General features: G+C 50.6%; 1 protein-coding gene across 1 annotated transcript in view; it reads left to right on the top strand.

The window, feature by feature from the left end:
- Positions 1–16,509, top strand: part of LY86 (lymphocyte antigen 86) — a 49,338-nt gene extending 32,829 nt beyond the window's left edge. The window contains exons 4-5 of the mRNA XM_067751913.1: positions 12,471–12,523; positions 16,116–16,509. Of these exons, the coding sequence (XP_067608014.1) occupies positions 12,471–12,523; positions 16,116–16,199 (137 nt within the window). The 3' untranslated portion in view covers positions 16,200–16,509. The remainder of the gene's footprint in view (positions 1–12,470; positions 12,524–16,115) is intronic.
- The last annotated feature ends 3,554 nt before the right edge of the window (positions 16,510–20,063 follow it).

Below are 20,063 nucleotides of genomic sequence, written 5' to 3' on the forward strand. Positions count from 1 at the left end.
AACTCGAACCTGCCTCAGCATCACTTGGAGGATTTCTTCAACCCCAACTTGCTGGACCCACCCCCAGTGTCCCTTTCAGCACCTCCGGGGAGGAGCCTGAGAATTTTCCAAGTCCCCAGATGAGGTTGATGATGCTGGTCTAGGGACCACACCTTGGGAACCACTAGCCTGGTTACGAATAAGCACAGGGTTGGAAGCCACACTTACATAGTGACGAACCGTTACTGTCCCTTATGGTTACATGACTTCAGGCAAAATTACCCTGAGCCTTGGTTTCTGCATCTGACAACAAGGAGGTACAAGTGGCTTCACGGGATTGTTGTAAGGATAAAATCGGACAATATATACAAAGCCCTTAGAACAGAGTCTGGCGTACAGGACGCCCTCAGCGAGTGATGAATGGCAGCGACGTGCTGCAGCTGATGCGGGATTTCTCAAGCAAGGGCTCTGAGCCCCTGAAGTCGTCATTCTCAGCGTGGAAGTCTGCATTTGAACAAGGCCTGGAGAGGCAGCAGAGCCTTGGAGGCTTAGAAGTTTAGGACCTTCTTCCTCAGAGGTAGCAGGAGCCTGACTTTGGTCCAAGCTGTGTATTCTCTGGTGGCTGACGAAGCAGAGCCTACGCAGCCCCCTTTCGCCTGAGGAGAGAGTCCTGTCTGCATTTCTCATGGAATTGGAAATTTGACTCACCAGCAGTTTAGCCTTCAGCCTTTCTTCTCTTCATGTTTTATTCTTTGTCTGCATACTTCAGGCAGCTGTGGATTTCCTGCTTGTGATAACCAGGCAGCAGCTGCTGCTGCAAGTTCATGGAGAATCAGCAAAAACGGTGGTTTATTATTGCATTGGCAGAAAATGCCCACCCTTGAACTGCCCAAAACAAAACAAACAATAGAAACAATGGTCACCCTAGAGAGGGTGCCCGCAATGACCAAGCAAAAAAAAAAAAAAAATGACTTTTTTTACTGAGAGAAGAAAGAAAGAAAGAAAGAAAGCGAAAGAAAGAAAGAAAGAAAGAAAGAAAGAAAGAAAGAAAGAAAGAAAGAAAGAAAGAAAGAAAAAGAAAGAAATAAAGAAAGAAAGAAAGAAAGAAAGAAAGAAAGAAAGAAAGAAAGAAAGAAAGAAAAAGAAAGAAAGAAAGAAAGTGAGAAAAAAGAAAGAAAACATATTGCCTGTTAAGCATATGGCCTGTTAAGGAATCCTGTAGCCCTGGGAGCTTTCCCTCCTTCTTCCAATTCATGCCTTTTTGTAAATGAGCCAAGAACGTGTCGAACTTGTCCTTTGAAATCCATCAATTCTTTGTTTTTGTTGAGCCCAGAATATTGAGGCTAATGATGACCTAGGACCAAAGAATTTTTAATTCTCCAAGACAACATGGGATCCTTTACAAATTCTCGGCCTGCTGTGGAATTTCATAAATCTGATTCAGTGACTTACACTTCCGTGTAATAATCATTTAAGAAGCTAGTTGAGAAGCCAACTTCCAGCTCCCCTGTATCACTCCAAAGCTTGGACCCCATGGGTTGCTGGTAACAAAGAGCCTGGGAGCTCTGAGAACCCCAGTCTGAGGAAGGCCACACTCCGTGATGCCTATTTCATCCTTTCCAGTCACACTGCCGTTTCCTGTGGCCGCCACAGGCACCTGAAGATCAACTCAACTTCTTCTCGTCTCTTTCCTCCCACCACCATCTTCTTCATTTCCATTTCTGGGAATCTAATCAGCCCACCGATGCACAATTTGTACTTTGAGAGTCACAGTAAATGCTTATCCACAGAAATCCAAAACTAGCTTGGTAGGGAAAAAAGTTCAAATCCTCCTTCCCTTCTTACTGCCAGATGTTACAGGTCTCACAGAGGAAACCTGGGCAGCAAAGACAAAAAATCCTTGTAGGAGAAATGAAGTTGGGGAAAATCATTTCACCTCCTGGACCACCGTGACGTAATCATTAGCCCTGTCCAGTACAGTAGCCACTAGTCTCATGTGGCTTTTTTTTTTTTTTTATTTGCGGTACGCAGGCCTCTCACTGTTGTGGCCTCTCCCGTTGCGGAGCACAGGCTCCGGACGCGCAGGCTCAGCGGCCATGGCTCACGGGCCCAGCCGCTCCGCGGCATGTGGGATCTTCCCGGACCGGGGCACGAACCCGCGTCCCCTGCATCGGCAGATGGACTCTCAACCACTGCGCCACCAGGGAAGCCCTGAGTGGCTACTGAGCATCAGAAATGTGGCCCGTCCAAAGAGAGATGTGCTCTAAGTGTAGAGTATACACCACATTTTGAAGACTTTGTACAAAAAAGTAGTATGAGAAAAGGATTTAAAATATCTCATCAATACTTTTATATTGGTTGTATATTGAATTATAATATTTTTAATATTCAGGTCAATATACATGCATTATTAAATTAATTTCACTTGTTTCTGTTTCCTTTGTTCAAATACGAATTACAAATGTGGCTCACATTATATTTCTATTAGACAGTGCTGACCTAAAACTGCACTGTCCGATATGGTAGCCACTAGTCACAGATGGCTATTTAAATCATTTACATTTAAATGAAGTTAAAAATTTAGCCATGCTAGCCACATTTCAAGCTCTTAATGGCCATATGTGGATAGCGGCTGCCACATTTAATGCTGCAGATATAGAACAGTCGCATCTTTGCAGAATGCTATATTGAACATCACTGACCTGGTAGTTTCTATATGGCTCTAAATTTTTTTAACCATCTGTCCTGAGTTCAGCTGTATGAATTTATGCTAGAAATTTCACTCTCTAGTCCAGCCATAGGCCCGGGTACCTTCTCTTTTGCTGAAATCCTAGATTATGCTGGTGTCCTGGTTCCAAAGGGCCCTTTGCTGGGACCCCAAATCCAAACAAGCCACCACCCTTGGCCCCTCTCTGAGTCCAAGATCAGTGTGTTAGTTTCCTACTGCTGCTGTGAAATCACCGCGACCTCAGTAACTTGCAACACAAACGTATTCTTTTACGGTTCTGGACATCAGAAGCCTGAAATCAGGGTCAGCAGAACTGTGTTCCTTCTGGCGGCTTCGGGGGCAAATCCATTTCCTCGACGTTTTTAGTTTCTAGTGGCAGCTGGCATTCCTTGGCTTGTAGCCTCATCACTCCTCTCTGCTTCATCCTCACATCACCTTCTCCCTCTGAGCTCCTCCCTCTTATGAGGCCCCTTATGGTTGCACTGGACTCACTCAGATCATCCAGGATAATGTCCCAACTCAAAATCCTTGACATGATTGCATCTGCAAAGTCCCTTTTGCCTTGTACGGTAGTATTTACAGGTGCTGGGAATTAGCACATGGACATCTTTGGTGGGGCGGGGGGAGGGCATCAGTAGCCTGTACAATCTCCAAATGGAAAACCAGTACAGCTTGTCCGACCTCTGCATACCGTGACCATGTGAAGAGGCCAAATCATTGTCCATAATCCAAGGAAAACTCATACTCTGTATGTTTTCAATGAAACATGCCCTCCGAGAAGTCACAGTTCTGAGAACTTCACAGATCATATAGCTGCTCGTGTAGCTGGGGCAAGATACGGGTTTCTTGGTTAGGGGATCCTATCACTGCTCAGAAAAGGTTTGCCTTATTGGGCTGTTCTTGTCGCCCTTTCCCAGACCCCATAAAGCTCCCACCTGCCATGTCACCTGCCCAGAGAAAAAACTATGTGGCTAGAAGTCAGTGACAAGACCCACGTGTGAGAACATTTCTCTAAAGGGAGTAAGATGGACAATGAGCCCTGATAGGAGTTTGTCATTGAGAAGAGGGAGCGTGATATTAGGGTAAAAAGGGCGGGGTGACAAGCTGGAGAGGTGGAATGGCAGGACCATGAATGAGTAAGCCCTGGAAGGATGCTCATTTTATAGTTTTATACATGATCCATTGCAAGTACACAGTGAATGTCTCCAAGTATAAATAACAGTAGGTTTCTCTAGTAGTAAAAGGTCATACAGGGCTTCCCTGGTGGCGCAGTGGTTGAGAGTCCGCCTGCCAACGCAGGGGACACGGGTTCGTGCCCCGGGCCGGCAGGATCCCACATGCCGCAGCGCGGCTGGGCCCGTGAGCCATGGCCGCTGAGCCTGCGCGTCTGGAGCCTGTGCTCCGCAATGGGAGAGGCCACAACAGTGAGAGGCCTGCGTACCGCAAAAAAAAAAAAAAAAGGGTCATACAGAAGATCTCACAAGCCTGTTTGAATGCACAGGGAAAGAAATCAAAGTAGTCAGCATGGGCAAAACTAAGGTAGCTTGTGTAGGAGCCCAAACTCTGATTAGATAGTCACGAGCTCCAAAGCACCACTGTGATTCTGACAAGGACAAGCTACGATTCCTGGAACAGGCTGAGCCTCCATGCAGCCAAAGGGCCAACAACGGGCTGGACATCTCATGATACGCTGGGGATGAAACTGATCATGTTCTAACCACTGAGCCCCCAGTAGCAGCAGAAATGATCCTCCCAACGAAAGGGTCATCCGACACGCCAAGGAATCCCAAAGCTCTCAACTCCAGGTTTTTCAAGTTTACTTTATATATTACAGGCTACACCACTGGGCGGACTACTCAGTGACAGTACAACTCCATCCCGCTGAATGAAGGGGAAAAAGCCCGCGAGGCTGGCCACGCGCCTCTCCCCTCCTTTCTCTGCTCCCTCTTCCCTCAGACTTGCCGGCGCCCTCCCAGCCGCACCCACATCCAGCTCACCCTCTTCCGGGCACAGGTGCGGTCCTCACCCCTCTCTTCGCCGTATCCTCTCTGGAAGGGTGATGCTGGAGCCGTCACAGGGACGACCCAGGGCATCCATCCTCCTTCCTGTTCTTTGGGGCTAAAGTCAGAGAACAGGTTCCAGGGGCTTCCGATTTACGTTCTAGGCTGCGTGGCTCCATCACCAGAAACAGGTCCAAATATACTGGCAGCCAGGTTTCCAGGACCACCTCTAGCTCCTACATGGCCTTCATACAAACTGGGAAAAGTGTACCTTCTGCCAGGAAGCGTCTCAGTTTGGGGTCCCTCCCCGCCCACAGCAAAGCCAGAGACAAGGACTCGTGCGGTAGTTTATTGGATAGTGATGTCAGGAAGCAGGGTGAGAGAGGAATGAGACGGACTCGGGGCAGGAGGAAAAGCCAGGAGCGATGTGTCAGGGACCTGATTGCCAGCGTGGAGTAGGGTCGGCCCACTGGACCCTTGGGGAACCGCGATGTGTGTCTCAGAATCATCCCTCTGAAGGTCAGAAGGCTGTGGGCATTTATCCCTGGATTCCAATCCTCCCTGGTTGAGGGCGTCCTCCGGGGGACACGGTCCTGCACCGCCCGGTCGCCCTCCACGGGCTGCTGAGCAGCAGGAAAGTGGGAAGCCCTTGACCTGGGAGGATGTCGGAGAGCGTGGTGGCTGCCACCTGGGCTGCCGTGATTCCACGGCGGGCTAAGGGACGTGGCCCGGGACACTGGGAGTCTCCGCTCCCACTCACATCCCCTGTGGCCCCGTCTGCCCTACTGCACCGGTGTAGCTGCAGGATCGCTCTTGAGATGGTGCAGGCATGCTCACAGCACGGAAGTCCTCCTCTGACCTCCCCTCAGGGGGGACCTGCCGAGGCTCTAGAGGGTAACAGGCTGCATGGCCCAGGAGACAGAGAGGCTGACCAATCAGGACACACCAAAAATATATAATAAAAAAATCAGATCTGGGCCTGGACTTAGCCTGGGGCTACCTGCCCACCCCTGCCCGGAATCCACTGAAACCTTGATAGAACCTCAAGGCTTTGGGGCCGCACAGGGGTTCAATCTACAGCCACATCCACCCCAGAAGAAGTGAACACTCCTCTGTGTCCCCACCCCAGGCAGGTTCTTTATTAATTTAAATGAGGGCCCTACCCAGCAACTAGCTCAGCACTGCCCGGTGGGACCAGAGATGCTGACACACCCTCTGGGGTCGGAGACCGAAGGAAGCAGGGCCGGTCAGGGCTCGGGAGCTGAGGATGTGGTTCACAAGTGGCTGCATCTGGTGCCTTTAAGGAAATGCCCGAAGGCAGAGAGGAACGACAAGTGTAGAGTTTACTCAGAGTAAAGCGCTCACTCCCTCTCACTCCAGAGACGAGGCTCTTGGTCTGCCTGGAACCTCCCTCTTCACCCTGGGACCACTGCCCACAGCAGCCCTTGTTCACGCTTCCTGGACCCCATGACGCCGCCCACTCACGGGACGGCAGGACGTGGGCTGTGTCCTCCTAGTTCAACGCTGCCCCCCAGTCCCTGGGGGTCAAACGGGAGTAAATGAATAAAGGATCCACGTAAAACAGTCTTTGCTCTGAATATACAATCGGCCTATTTTTGATAAATTGTAACTCGAAGTATTTTTACACCGTCAAGAACCTTAATGATGCTTAAATATTGATGACATTTTGTAATAAGTTTGAAAGACCGCAGGGAATTCCCGTAAGATACTAGCAAGGGCTGGGAAATGGTGAGACTCCATCTAACGAAATCCACACAATCAACAAGCACTTCCCTCCGGGCCAGGATCCGCCCCGGTTGCTGAGCAGCTCCCGGCCTCACATCAGTCTGATCCACACTCTTTGGGACCTTTAATTTCCACATTTTAAAATCCATTTCCTCTCTAAAAAGACACTGTGTGCCAATCACACAAGGACCTGGGTCCCCGGAAAAGCTGACCGGCAGAAATGACTTCAAGTATTCAGAGGCAGAAGGGTGAAGTTCTTTAACTCACTGCAATTAAAAACTGATCAAGGGCTTCCCTGGTGGCGCAGTGGTTGAGAGTCCACCTGCCGATGCGGGGGACACGGGTTCGTGCCCCGGTCCGGGAGGATCCCACATGCCCTGGAGCGGCTGGGCCCGTGAGCCATGGCCGCTGAGCCTGCGCGTCCGGAGCCTGTGCTCTGCAACGGGAGAGGCCCGTGTACCACACAAAAAAAAAAAAAACTGATCAAGATTCCTAAAGAAGGAAAGGAAGAAGTGGGTACAGACATACTGGAGCTCTTTTTTATCGTATTGGAGTGTGAGGATGTTAATTAAAGGAATCTCCGAATCAGAGATGATCTGGAAAAGGAAGGTGTTGTTTCATCCGGTTAAAAAAAAAGATAGTTTCATGAGTTACTTGCAGCAACTCTCAGGAACTTCGTGGGTCCCCAGAAAAGCTCCAGTTGAAACCGTAAAGTGAAGAGGATCTAGTTCATGACACTCTTTCATCCCAGTAAAGGACCTTAATCGTGAAGCACAAATGAGCAAATCTTAGAGCATTAAATGAGCAAAACAAATGCTAGCTATCACTCGACTGGTGTTCTTCCAAGAACAGCACTCATACATTTTTTAAAACAGAAGTTAAAAGAAAAACAAAAAAGATACCTGCAGAACTTAGCAGTTCTGCACATGGGCTCAGGAAGAAGGTTCCCAAACCCAGCCTTGGTGCGTTTCTCAGCATCCCCTACGCGAGCCGTCACACCTCACTCTCCTTCACATCCAGTGAATAACTGTACAACGAACAACTGCTGTCTCTACCCTTCCTGGGGACCCCAATCTTCTCCGTGAGCTGACACACAAGTTCCGAGTCCTCTCAATGCCTTGCAGGTGAGGTATTCCTATTTCTATTTTGCAAGCGCAGAAGCTGAGTCGCAGGATAGTTGAAAGCAAATCACCCATCGACACTTAGTGAGTAGGAAAGCTGGGCCCTGAGCCCGTCTATCAGCCTCCAGGGTCAAGCAGTTTGCACTGTGTCACCTCAGAACACTAGATAGAAGTAGGAAGTGGGTACGAGACGTGTCCGAGGGAATCCAACCAGACCTGACACGGATGGACACACTCACTCCCGTCCTGGGACCCTGCCCCTGCGTCGGCTGTGTCCCATTCTCCAAGGGCCGGCATGAGGGATTTTAACTGGTTCCTGCCCCTAGCAACCACGGTCCCTGAGCTGCAGGCAGCAAAAACCTAGTCCAGCCAACAAAAGCAAAGGGATTTTCTTGGAAGGCTACCTAGGAGTCACAGAATCAGCAACAAGGCTGCAAGTGGACAGCTCTGGGCTGAAATGAAGCAAAGCATCTCTTGCCAGAGTAGATGGGTCCCCAGTCTCTTCGACCCTCTGCTCAGATCGTCCTGACTCGGGTCAGAGTGTACACTAGGGAAGAGATAATAGATCACGTCCTAAAAAGAAGCCACGTACTGGCAGCTGGGCCCCTGTGCCGCACAACCCCAGGGGCAGCATGGATCCTAACGGGAACGGTATGCCCTGGGGCCGTAGACCCTCCAGCCCTACAGATGAAATCCGGCAGCCCCGCTGAGCTCTCTGCTCTCTTAGGTTCACCGCCCACACCCTCTGCTCACCCCTCACACAGTTAACTCTATAGCTAGTCATTGTCTCTTCCCCAGTCGCACTGGAAGATTCCTGAGGATATGATTCAGGACCTCAACATTTCTATTTCTAATACCACATCGTACAGAGCAGCAGTTTCCAATAAGCCTCTTGCTTACATCCACAAACAAATATGTTTCCTTTTAACAACGAATGGAGCAGTACATTTCGAGCAATGAAATAGGGATGTCTTCCCCCCCACCAGGTTTGCGTGTCATCCCTGCAAGGTACCAGGAAGTGACCGTGGGAAGGAAGGGTAGGACATGGGCATTGAACAGAAGCCAAAGGCTATGCTAAGCACAGGTCTTGTGGTAGAAGTTCAGGTCTCGGGTTGCCCTCATGCCCCTGACATGGTTCCATGTGGGCAGCTGCTCTGGCACCAGCCACGCCGCCCCTGCCCCTGCCCCTTAACTGGGGAGAGCTTGGTCTGTCTCCAAATACTAACTGAGCAGCTGTTAAGCAGCAGGTGCTGGGCGAGGTAGGAAATCACCGTGCCATTAAGGAGCCCGGCACCCAACGCCATCAATAAACTGATAAGCGTTTGTTCTCCTGCCTCCTCCCCCACCATCCCTCCACCGTCATCACCGCATTGGCTGCTCTGAGTGGCTCCTTCTCTAATCCTGTCTTCTCTGTCAGCACGTGCCAGGCCTGGACCCTTCCAGCAGAAGGAGGATTACAATAGCGTGAGCAAGAATGAAGTTGGTTGGCAAACCGCACCCTGGCTCTGGGTCTGCTCGTTTGATGGCCTCATTCATTAACCGTATATTGCACCCCAGCCGTGTGCTGGGCTCTGTGCAGTGTACAGGGAGCTGTGTAAACCAGGAGACACAGAGGTCCTGACCGGAGAAGGAGACAGCCCTGTAAACAATTGGGTAGAGTTCTGGGTGCTCAGTGATTCAGGTGGTTCACATAACATTCTTGTCTACTGTGGCATCAGCACCTAGCATAGCGCCTGGCCTCTTTTAAATAGACGCCAGTAGTGTGGGTTGGCGGACGAACTAGGCAAGTCCTAGTTGAGTGTTTACCATGCGCCCGTCCCTCTTCGAACTCTGTTACAAGAGTCTTACGTGTGCTCAACGTGCACAACACATGGGGTGGATGTTATTATCACCCCATTTCCTGATAAGGAAACTGAGGCACAGAGATGTTATGTAATCCATTTACTTGGCAAGAAAAAGAGTCAAGATTCAAGCCCAGCCCAGATAGTCTGGCCCCAGAGTCTGTGCCACCCTGCTCGTCGTATGCTAAGTGCACGGTGCTGGGGGATCACAGAGGAGACGGCCACCGTCTGAGGTTTCAGTATTCAACACTGACACGAACCCACCCAGCACCACGATGTCTCAGCCCCTGGACCCCCTCACCTCCAACACCCAAGCCCCCCTTTCCGCCTCAGCACTGTCTCCCACGTGAGCCCTGCACGTGGTCACTGCAGCAAGGGCGCCATTTCTGAAATCTCGCCGTCAAGCCGTCCTCCCTGTGGCTTCACCACATCCTTCAGCTCAGGTACTCTAGGTCGTGGATCGCAGTGACGGAAACTCCATTCAGCCGACTCCACCGCAGATTTTACTATCGATCAACCCCTCCCGCCTTCATCGTCTCCCGTACCCTCCTCAGATTCCGTGGTCTGTTATCATCAACTTCCCTGCATCTCTTCCCATCATCATCTCCCGTACCCTCCTCAGATTCCGTGGTCTGTTATCATCAACTTCCCTGCATCTCTTCCCAACAGCCTTGCCTTCCTCTCCTTACATTTGTCCAGCAAGACCCCAACTCAGCCATCTACCCCCTCTACCCTTGATCAGAGCTACTGAATGTTGCTGAGAAAATACGCATCTGGGCTGACTGCAGTCTCTTGAAATTTATGCCACAAATCTCAAAACAAAACCCAAAAAACAACAAACAAACAAACAAATGCAACACTGCCTAGCAATCCTGTCGTTTTTCAAGTAACTTTCTTCCGCACCGTCCACATTCCTCCACCTCTTTGCCCATGACCTTCACTAAGAAACAGAAGTAATCAGACAGGAGCCTGCCATCGATCCACTGGCCAATCTACAGATCTGCCTACGTCTGAACCTGTTCTGCTCTGTTTTCTCTCCTATAAACATGGGAACAACCCTTGTGCTCCTCTCAGGGTCAAATCCCTCCCCTCCCGCCTTCTGAAACACTCATCCTTTCCATTATTTCCTCTCTTCTGCGTCTTCAATCTCTCTCAAGATCATTAACTTCAAATGACAAATATGGTACAGTGTCTCCAGCTTAGAGAAACAACCTTCTTAACCCACACCCTCCTCCAGTTTTCATTCATTTTTTCTGCTTCTCTCACCTCCGTATTGGTCTTCAACTCACCCCATTTGGGCGTTTGTTCTCAGTTCTCCAGTATTTCTGTCAAGGTCACCAAATGACCTCCATGTTGCCAAGTCCACCGCACATTTCTGTCCTTATCTTACATAAACTCTCAGCTGCATTCAACATGGTTGACTGTACCCTCCTTTTTGAAAACCATCCACCTCCTGGCTTCTCTGCTCCCTCCATTCCCTGGTTACCCTCCACTCCATGGCCATTCCTTCTTAGTCTCCTTGGCTGTCCTCCCCTCTTCTCCCTAACTCCTGAATGTTGGAGGGACCCAGGAGTGGTCCTGGCCCTTCCCCCTTCTCTGTCTGTTAAGTCTGTCTTCTTAGGGGAGGTCTCATCCTCATCCTGACTCCAGTAGGTCCTGGCTCTATCCCTGACCTCTTCCCCCATATTCCAAAGTCATGTGACCAACTGCTTTCAAGGACCCTTAATAACCACCTCCCAGAAATAGGGCTCTTTAGTTAACACACACACACACACACACACACACACACACACACACACACACTCCTTCTTCTCAAGCCTCCCCCATCTCAGTGAATGGTACCCCATCTACCCAGATGCTCAGTCCCAAACCCTCCCGATACCATCCTGATTCCATTAGTTTTTCTCCATCTCCCCCCTACCACCATGCTTCACCAACCCATCGCTCTCCTCGGCCCCTAAACAGCCTCCACTCTAGGCCTCTCCACACAGCGGAACGATCTCTTCAAAGCATAGATCAGGCATCTTCACTTGACTTTTTGCCACCTGGCTCCTCACTGCACCCTCAAGGTCCTGGAACATCTGCCTCCCCTCAGTCTTTCCAATCTCTTCCCAGCATGGACCCCTGCGTTCACTCTGCTTTGGTAAATCCACCTGCCTTCCATCCTTCCACATTCTCAAATTCTTTTCCACATCAGGGCCTTTGTCCCTATTCCGCGGCGTTGCAGTGCTCTTCATCCAGCTCTTTAAATAACTGCTGTATTTAAAATAGATAGCCACCAACAAGGAGCTACTGTACAGAACAGGGAACTCAGCTCAATATTCTGTAATAACCTAAACGGGAAAAGAATTTGAAAAAGAGACACGTGTATATGTGTAACTGAATCACTTTGCTGTACACCTGAAGCTGACACACAACATTGTTACTCAACTGTACTCCAATATCAAATAAAAGTTTTCAATAATAATAATAATAATTGCCTCACTCTCCTCCCTCAGGGAGATCGTATCATGCAACGTCGTCTCCTTAGCGATGCCTTCCCGGACCAGCCACCTTCTCAAAACATGGCATCTCCCAGTTTGTAACTTTAGTAAATATTTATTGAGGGCTTTCCAGACATTGTTATCAGGGCTTTATGTTGATTAACTCTCCTCATTCCTCTCAGCTCTGTTATTGTCATTATTATACCCATCTTAAAAACGAGGAAACTGAGCCCAAAGAGATCAGAACTGTCTAAGGTCAATCAGTTGTCAGAAGTTGTCTTAGGATGTAACCTGGAGCATCCCAGGGCCAGCCTGGCCTCCTAACCATCCCTCCATCTGCCTCCCTCCCATGACCTGTGTGTCTCCTTCTCGCGCTTTTTACAGTCTGGATGCTATCTCATTTAGGGATTTATGTACCGTCAGTCTCCTCATTAGCATATAAACAACGTTTGCACAGAGACATTTGTCTTCATCAATGGATCCCCAGAGCACAGCAATCACAAATAATAGAGCAAATCGTTCTTGTTTTCAATGATTGAATGACCTTACGTGTGTTTTCTCTGTTTCTCCAGAGCAGATATCCTATGCCGGCCCTGTCTATAATCCTGGATTTGAAATTCCTGAGGTAAGGTTTTGGTTTTCTGTTTTGTTTTGTTCCTTAATGACTGTATCTAGCAGTTTCTTAAAGAAGGAGACGCAGAGGAGGTGGAGGAGCGAATTAAACTAAAAACGTAAAGCTTTTGTTGGCCCGTCACGAAGAAAGCCCTTTCTCAGTGAAGCGGCTACCTCGTCGTGGGCACTTACTAATGCTTGACGCACAGGTTTTGGCATTTTGGTTATTTAACACTTTTGTCCTGTGGGGCAGCCCCTGTGTAGACAGCTCCCGTGGGGAGGGATCCCGGGGCCCTGTCCCGCAGGTTGGCCTTGTCTGGGGAGTCTCCACACTGCTAGAGCTGTTGAGGCAAGGGCGGCAGCCACAGACGGGCTGTTCGTTCAGAGAAAGTAAGAAACACACAGCCCTGAAAGCGTAAAGCTCCCCAGTTACTGTTCTCGCACAGGATTCACGAGCTACCACCCAGCAAATAAAATGACCACGTCCTGCTCATTCACTACTGAGGTTCACAGCTACGAGTAGATTTTTCCTCTAATTCCTTTTCATTCAATATACTGTGACTTTATGAAACAGCTGCACTCCAGCAGCTCTGACATAGCGATCCATTCGCCACACACTACTCCTGAGAGCATCCTTCAGAAATACATCCAAAGAGTCACAAAAATGTAATCATTTTCATTTTCTGGTCTTCAACTTCATCCTTTGCATCTTCCGAAACCTGATACGACTCTATAAAAGAATCTCCTTCTCCATAAAGAATCTCTTGAACTCGTTTCATTTCCCCGTATGTCTCCTTTCTGTCCCAGCCTCTGGGTTCCTCAGTCTCAAGCCATCAAGTCTCCAGACTATGTTGGACTTTCACTAGTACTCCTCTGGCAGTTGGGAAGTGTCCAGCCTTCCAGAGTTTTCTCCTCAGGCCTTTCAGCATAATATGAGAGTTGCGCAAACTCTCTTCCCGTCTAGGATGTGAGACAATTTCTCTCACGTAGTTTTTTGCCTTAAATCTTTGCCATTTGAATTCTTTTTCTTCCTCCATTTTCCTTTGGACCCTCGCCACACCTCCCCTGGAGATTGACTTAAAATTTGCAAACAATTAACTTTAGTCTTGCATTATTAACTTTTAAAGAAAAACAGTTACTCTTAGCAATTGCTATGAAATAGAGGCGAGAGAACTTAAAGTCACAGGATCACTTTGAAAGAAAAGGTAGCAGAGATGTAAAAAGCTTTATTGCAACCACCTGGGATGCGTGAGTGAGCGCATTACCTGCGTCCCTCAACAACAGACGGTACTCCTCGGGGGCACTGACCGACGTGAGACTGAGACAAGGCCAGGTCACCTGGCCCCTGGCCTCCTTGTTCAAGCATCTACAGATGCCCTCTGCCCAGCCCTCCTACCTCTTCCCCTTCTGGGGCCTGGGCCTGGGGAGCAGAAACCTGGCCAGCCCTGACCCCACCCCAGCCAGGCCTGACAGGGGACAGAAGCAGAGTGGACACATGTGATCTGTCACGTATGCGGCAGAGGCAGCTGGAGGCCTTAATCCCCAACTTGAGCTCCCACGCTGGCCCAAGACCAGCCCGGCGCCCCTGGCTGACAGCCAGCCTGCAAGGCTCAGAGACTTTGCTTCCTAATATGGGACAGAAATGGTGTGAAGACGTTTGGTTTTAAAAGACCTGCCCCAGATCCCGCCTCTTCCCGCCAAATCCCCCAGAGATGGGCTTTGTGCTAATTCTACTCCCGCTTGGCCGAAAAATTTTCCACTCAGCAGTCAGTCTTCAGTGTCTTGGTGTTATTTTCTTTTTAACGCAACCAGCCCCTCGGCCCCGACTGAAGCGCTGCCTGCAGCGGGCATCTGGCTGCTGCTTTCTGACTTAGAATTTAGAGGCCCTTTGGGCTTCCAACTTGGACGCCAACTGGCAGGTACGGCCTGAACTGTGTAAGTGCAAAGGGTGCAACTACAGACTCCTACCTGACCAATCCAGCGCTCTTCAAACAGCAGAAAGACCCCTGCTCTCTGGGCATCATCCTTTCCTCCTGCCCACAGGTGGGCCCTGTTGCCTAAATACTCTCGCCCCTTAAAGCAGAGTATGTGTGTCTTGTAATTCGTAATCTGGAACGCCTTCATTCAAATTCTACTGCTTTCACTAGGCTTAGAAAGCGATGGGGAAATTCAGTTGGTTTTCAATAACTTTGTGTGGTGTGTACTTAAGGGCACAGGGACAGTTAAAAGTAGCTGATGGTGATACAATGATGAAACACCATCAGACGCAAACGTGAGCTGGTCTCTACTCAGAACGAATTCTCTAACTTTCACACTCTGATGTAAACTCCCAACACTGCTTCTGAAATCACAGCTGCTGATATCTGAGCAGACCCAGGGAGCCCAGACCGTCAGAGAAGCTTCAAGGTGAAGGGTGCTGGAAGACACCCTCGGCAGCCCTCATGCCCGAGACACCATCAGTGCTGGGGAACTCACTCACTCCTGGGCCTCTGCTAATTGCTAGAAAGCGCCTCTCTCGTAGCCCGAGACCTTTCATGCAACAACTATCCAGTGCTCTGATCTGTTCCTTCCCTCCGGCTTATGTAGATTAAATGTCTTCCCTTCCTCGGGTGACAGGGAGTCTGCAGGTTGGCCCTACCCCGTGGCTTGCGGGGCCGGTGGAGCTTCAGCCACGAGCACGGCACACGTGGCTCAGGCCTGGGTTCCTTCTGCAGCTCCACACTGCCTGGCTGGCATTCCCTGACCACAGAGGAGGTCCTCTGCAGTGCGCTGTCGCCAGAAAGGAACCCTAAAGGGCAGAAATACTTTCTTTAGCGGAGCGTTTGGGTTTCATGCCGTTGGATTTGGCCCCCCAGCTGCCTCCCCCTTCTCAGGAAACAACACTTTATCCCTCCTGTTGCTCCGGCCAGAGTCCTCGGGGTCACCCCTGACCCCTCTCTTTCCCACCCACGTGAGTTTCCTCAGCCAATCCTATCGGCTCTTCTTTCCGAATCCATCCAGAATCCCGCCCCTCTCCCCATCTCCACCACCTGCTCCAAACCTTCGCCACCTGCTACCCGGTCTTACTGCTTCCTACCCGCCTCCCCGGCTTTTCTCCCCACGGCAGCCGGAGGGATCCCGCTGACAGGCATGTCGGGACAGGCCACGCCTCAGGTGGAAGCCATCGCCAGCCTCTTCCCCTCTCCTCCTGTGGGCATCTCCCCCCGAGCCCATCGGGCCCTCGCTTTCCGCAGCCGGCATGGCGTGCTTCCGTACCACCTTCAGGTCCTCACCCCAACGTCACCTCCTCAGGGGACCTGCCTCGACCACCACCCTCCCTAAAGCTGCACACCAGCACACGCCAGCCCAGCACCCCCTGGCCAGCCCAGCACCCCCGGGGGAGCTCCGTCGGGAACACGAGAGCCCTCCGTCTTAGCCATTTATCACGGGCACCACCTGTCTCTCCCAGCCAGCCCGGGAGCCACAGCGGGTGGGGACGGTCTGTGCGGTTCGACTTTATCCCCGGTGCGCAGAGCAGAGGCTGCACGTAGAAGGGCTCCGCAACGCTTGCTGAAAGTTGATGGTTCTGGGCTCACACGCCTCCTGCTTTCCCCGTATCCCTTCAGGGAGAGTACCAAGTTCTGCTGCAGCTGTACACCCAGGACCGCTCCACCGTGGCCTGCGCCAACGCCACCATCCTTTGTTCCTGAGCGCGGCGAGCTGTCCCGCGGGGACCGCAGCTTCCCACACTCGCCCTGCCGTGAGGAAGGACCAGTGACGACAGAGCAAGCCTCTGGGGACGCGCAGGTGCTGGTTTCAGCCCCAGGACCACAGGTCCCCAGGCTCCGCGGATGTAAGGAGGCCCCCCGAAACATCTGCTTCTTAGGAGCTCCTGGGGGTCATCCAGCAGTCTTGAGGGGCCGTCCCTCTTCCCTAAGTGCTCACCTGACATCACTCCCCTTTTTTCAGCTCCTGGGGGCCCTTCCTTGGTCGCCCAAAATAAAGAAACCGGCACCACAATTGTGCCTCCTGGTCTGTTACAGAATCTTGGTACAGTCCTGTAGCTCTAACGGAAGTTCCTCTGCACACAGAGCCGGGGCTGCCACGGCATCGGTGATGCTGAGAGATTCAGGACAGTGGCGGCCCAGTGGCAATGACAGCACTGGGGAGTGAGCCGTTCCTTCTCCTGGGGAAGCCCAGAAGCCGACGAAACCGCACAAGCAGTACATCACAGTCTCCCCTGAACACACCTCATTATCCTGAATCGTGGCTGTCCTGGCCCCGGCGCACCGTGGCCCTCGTGAATGTGTTCGTTAATTCACTCAGCAAGTCATGGCCGGTCACTCACATGCTGGGCCCTGTGCTCAGCACTTAGGCTACTCCAGGGAGTAAGACAGACACTGTCCCTGCCCTCATGGAGCCTGCAGTCCCCTGGAATATTAAAAAGCCACGTGTCCACCAGGGGCCACATCACGCATGTACAGAGCCACCTCCTCTGATGCCCCCTGTAAATGACGAGGTGGCCTGTATGTTGCCAGAGCCGTTTGGTGTCCCTGGTGTCTCCTGTCCCCGGATGTGCAGCATCCCTGGGGGGCTCCACCTCCCCTTCCACACCCTGTGCTCCCCCCACCTCTCTCCTTCCAGCATCCCTGGGGGGTTCCACCTCCCCTTCCACACCCTGTGCTCCCCCCACCTCTCTCCTTCCAGCATCCCTGGGTTCCACATCTGGCCCCCTTGCTCCTGTAGAGGGGCCGAAGTCGGGAGACTGGGTTGACCTTCTCAGTTGATAAAAGTGCCACTGTGTTACAGATTAAAAGAGCAAAGAAATGCATAGTTTAAAAATGTTCGTTGCTCTTCATTACTGTCTGTACACAGTTGAACTACCCGGAATAGCAGGCCATAAATGCCTGGTGACTCAAAACCTTAAAAGCAGCATCTGAGGTTTTCTGGGTTGTGGAGAGAGAAAATTACAGCAGTGTCCTCGCCGACGCCCAGAATGCTCCAGAGAAGAGCCCTGCTGTGGCCATGCCAGGCTTGGGGGCAAGCGTCTGAGCACACACAGCGGACACTGTTGTGTACCCAGACGGCAAACTGGACTGCTGGTCCTTCCCCATCCCCTCTGGTGAGACATCTCCTGCTCCCTTTCCAGAAACATCCCTACATCCAGTTAAGGGCCCTGGTGGCTCCCGAGTGCTCACATGTTCCAACGGCTCAGGACGGCTGTCACAGCCTTGCATAGACGGGGGCAGGGAACAGGGAACAAGCAGACCGAGCCGTTCCCTTTCCTGTCCTTCACTCTCTTCTTAAAATTCATTGAGAGTGTGTGTGTGCGTGTGTGTGTGTGTGAGAGAGAGAGACAGAGAGACAGACAGACAGAGACAGAGAGAGGGAGACAGAGAGAGAGAGAGAGAAAGAGAGGAGAGAGGGAGAGGCGAAGGGAGAAAGAGGTTTAGTTAAACAGGGATTTCTGCGCATGCACAGGCTGACCCTAGCCTTGAGCACACGGGAGCACACGGCCGCTGCACTAAGGGTGTAATTTGAGGGGGGAAAAGAGTGTTTCTCTGCCTCCAAAATCTGTCTGTCCTTAGCGTGGGCCTTACATTTCACTGAGTTTCACTCCTGCAAGTTGAGAAAGCTTTTCACTGTGTATAACTCTCCTATTAAAAAATACAAACAGTCCTGGTAGGAGAAACGCCAGAATCATTATCAAAACTCCAGTAGAACAGGATAACGAAGATGAAGTTTGGAAGTGTCATTCCAGGAAGAGGGAGGTGTTGAGGGGCAGTGGGCAGCCCAGGGCAAAAGCCCTCTTAGCTGGTCACCCACGTGTGCCTGGGTCGGGGGAGGGGGGAGGGCGACCTGCCAAAGAACTTCATTACTTCTCATCTTCTCATAAATGATTTGCCACTGTTTCAAAATCAACATCAAGTATTCTAAAAACTTTTCCTGAATAAACTTCCCTGAAAAAAAAAATCGGTTTTATTCAAGATTATGCTATGCCTCCAAACCGAAGAACTCTCGTGGAAATCAGCCAGCTCCAGTCATTTTGGTGTCCGTAGGCCCTTCCTTATATTTTAAGGGAATGTGTGTGTGTGTGTGTGTGTTTTAAGGGAATGCCAATGCCCAAGGAAAGCTTTGCCAAGCAAGGTCCAGGCAGACAGCTGAAGATCCGTTTGGCCACTGTGATCGCCCCACTCGGAACGTTCGGCTGTAAAGAACGGAGACCAGCTCTGTCTGGTTACACACGCAGCTCAGCTCTGACTGCTAAGTCCCAGCTGGTTCAAGTGTCAGCCGTGGTTTGCTACACAGGTGCACACTGTCATCAGCACTTTACCTCTACTTCTCTGAAGTTCCTTCACCTCTGGCCTCCGTGAATATTGGCTTCACCCTCAGACAGTCTTTCCTGCAATGGCAAATAGTTTCACCCTTGTCCAAAGTACCAAGGAGACAGACCTTTCTCCCGGAGCCCTGCATTCACCCTGATTTCAACTGGCTTGGGTCACATGACCACTCCTGGCCAATCACTTTGGCCCCGTGCTGATCGGCTTGCCTAGATCACATGACCCACCCCCAGAGCTGGATTGGCATTAGTCCCACTGGAACCACACCATTCCTTAAGTGGACACTAGGGAGGTTGGAAATGGTAAAAGGAGGAAAGGGGGAGACGCTAGTAGTGGAGGGTGCGTCTAGAATTAGACAGGCCGGCTTTTCAGCTGTTAACTGGGCGAGTGCCTCAGATTCTCTAAGCCTCTGTTTCCTCATCCGTACGTGTCAACAATAATAACACCTGCCTTACAGAAATACCCTGAGAATTAAATGAGAGAACAGTGCCAGGCACGTAACTCCATGAATGTGAGTTACTACTCTGTTCGGAATGCTATAATAAAAATACCATAAGCTGGGTGGCTTACAAGCAACCGACATTTATTTCTCACATTTTTCTCAGTTATTTCTGGATGCTGGAAAGACCAAGACCAAGTTGCCAGCAAGTTCAGTGTCTGGTGAGGGGCCGCTTCCTGGATCACAGACAGCTGTCTTCCTGCTGTGTCTTCACGTGGTGGGAGGGGTGAGGAAAAGCTCTCCGCGGTCCCTTTTATAAAGACACTAATCACCTAATCACCTCCCAAAGACCTACCACCAATACCATCACACTGGCGGTAAGAATTTCAACATGTGAATTGGGTCGGGGGCGGACACAAACATTCAGTCTGTAGCAGGTGGGTATTCACCTTGGAGCTGAAGCCGTTTCCTAATTTCCCTCTCCAATCCCTCCGACATCATGGCGGCCAAAGTGTCTTTGAGCCTTGACCTCACCCATAAGCCCACCTTCCTTTTTAAGTCCTGAAATGGTTCCTTGGCACCTTGATTTCTTCAAAGCGTAGCTGGTTTAAGTAGACCTGGGATGTTCACTGAGCTACATGAACTCTGAAAAGAATTCACGGGAAACATGAAGGTACAAGTTTCCCCTGAAACAGAAACTTTATAACCAGGCCAAAAAAAAAAAAAAAGGCCTAGGAAAGAAAATGTGTGTAATTTTTAATTAAACTTGTTTCCTGTTAAAAAAAAAAAAAAAA

Source organism: Pseudorca crassidens, chromosome 10 (assembly GCF_039906515.1).
Source record: "Pseudorca crassidens isolate mPseCra1 chromosome 10, mPseCra1.hap1, whole genome shotgun sequence".
NCBI classification, from domain to species: Eukaryota; Metazoa; Chordata; class Mammalia; order Artiodactyla; family Delphinidae; genus Pseudorca; species Pseudorca crassidens.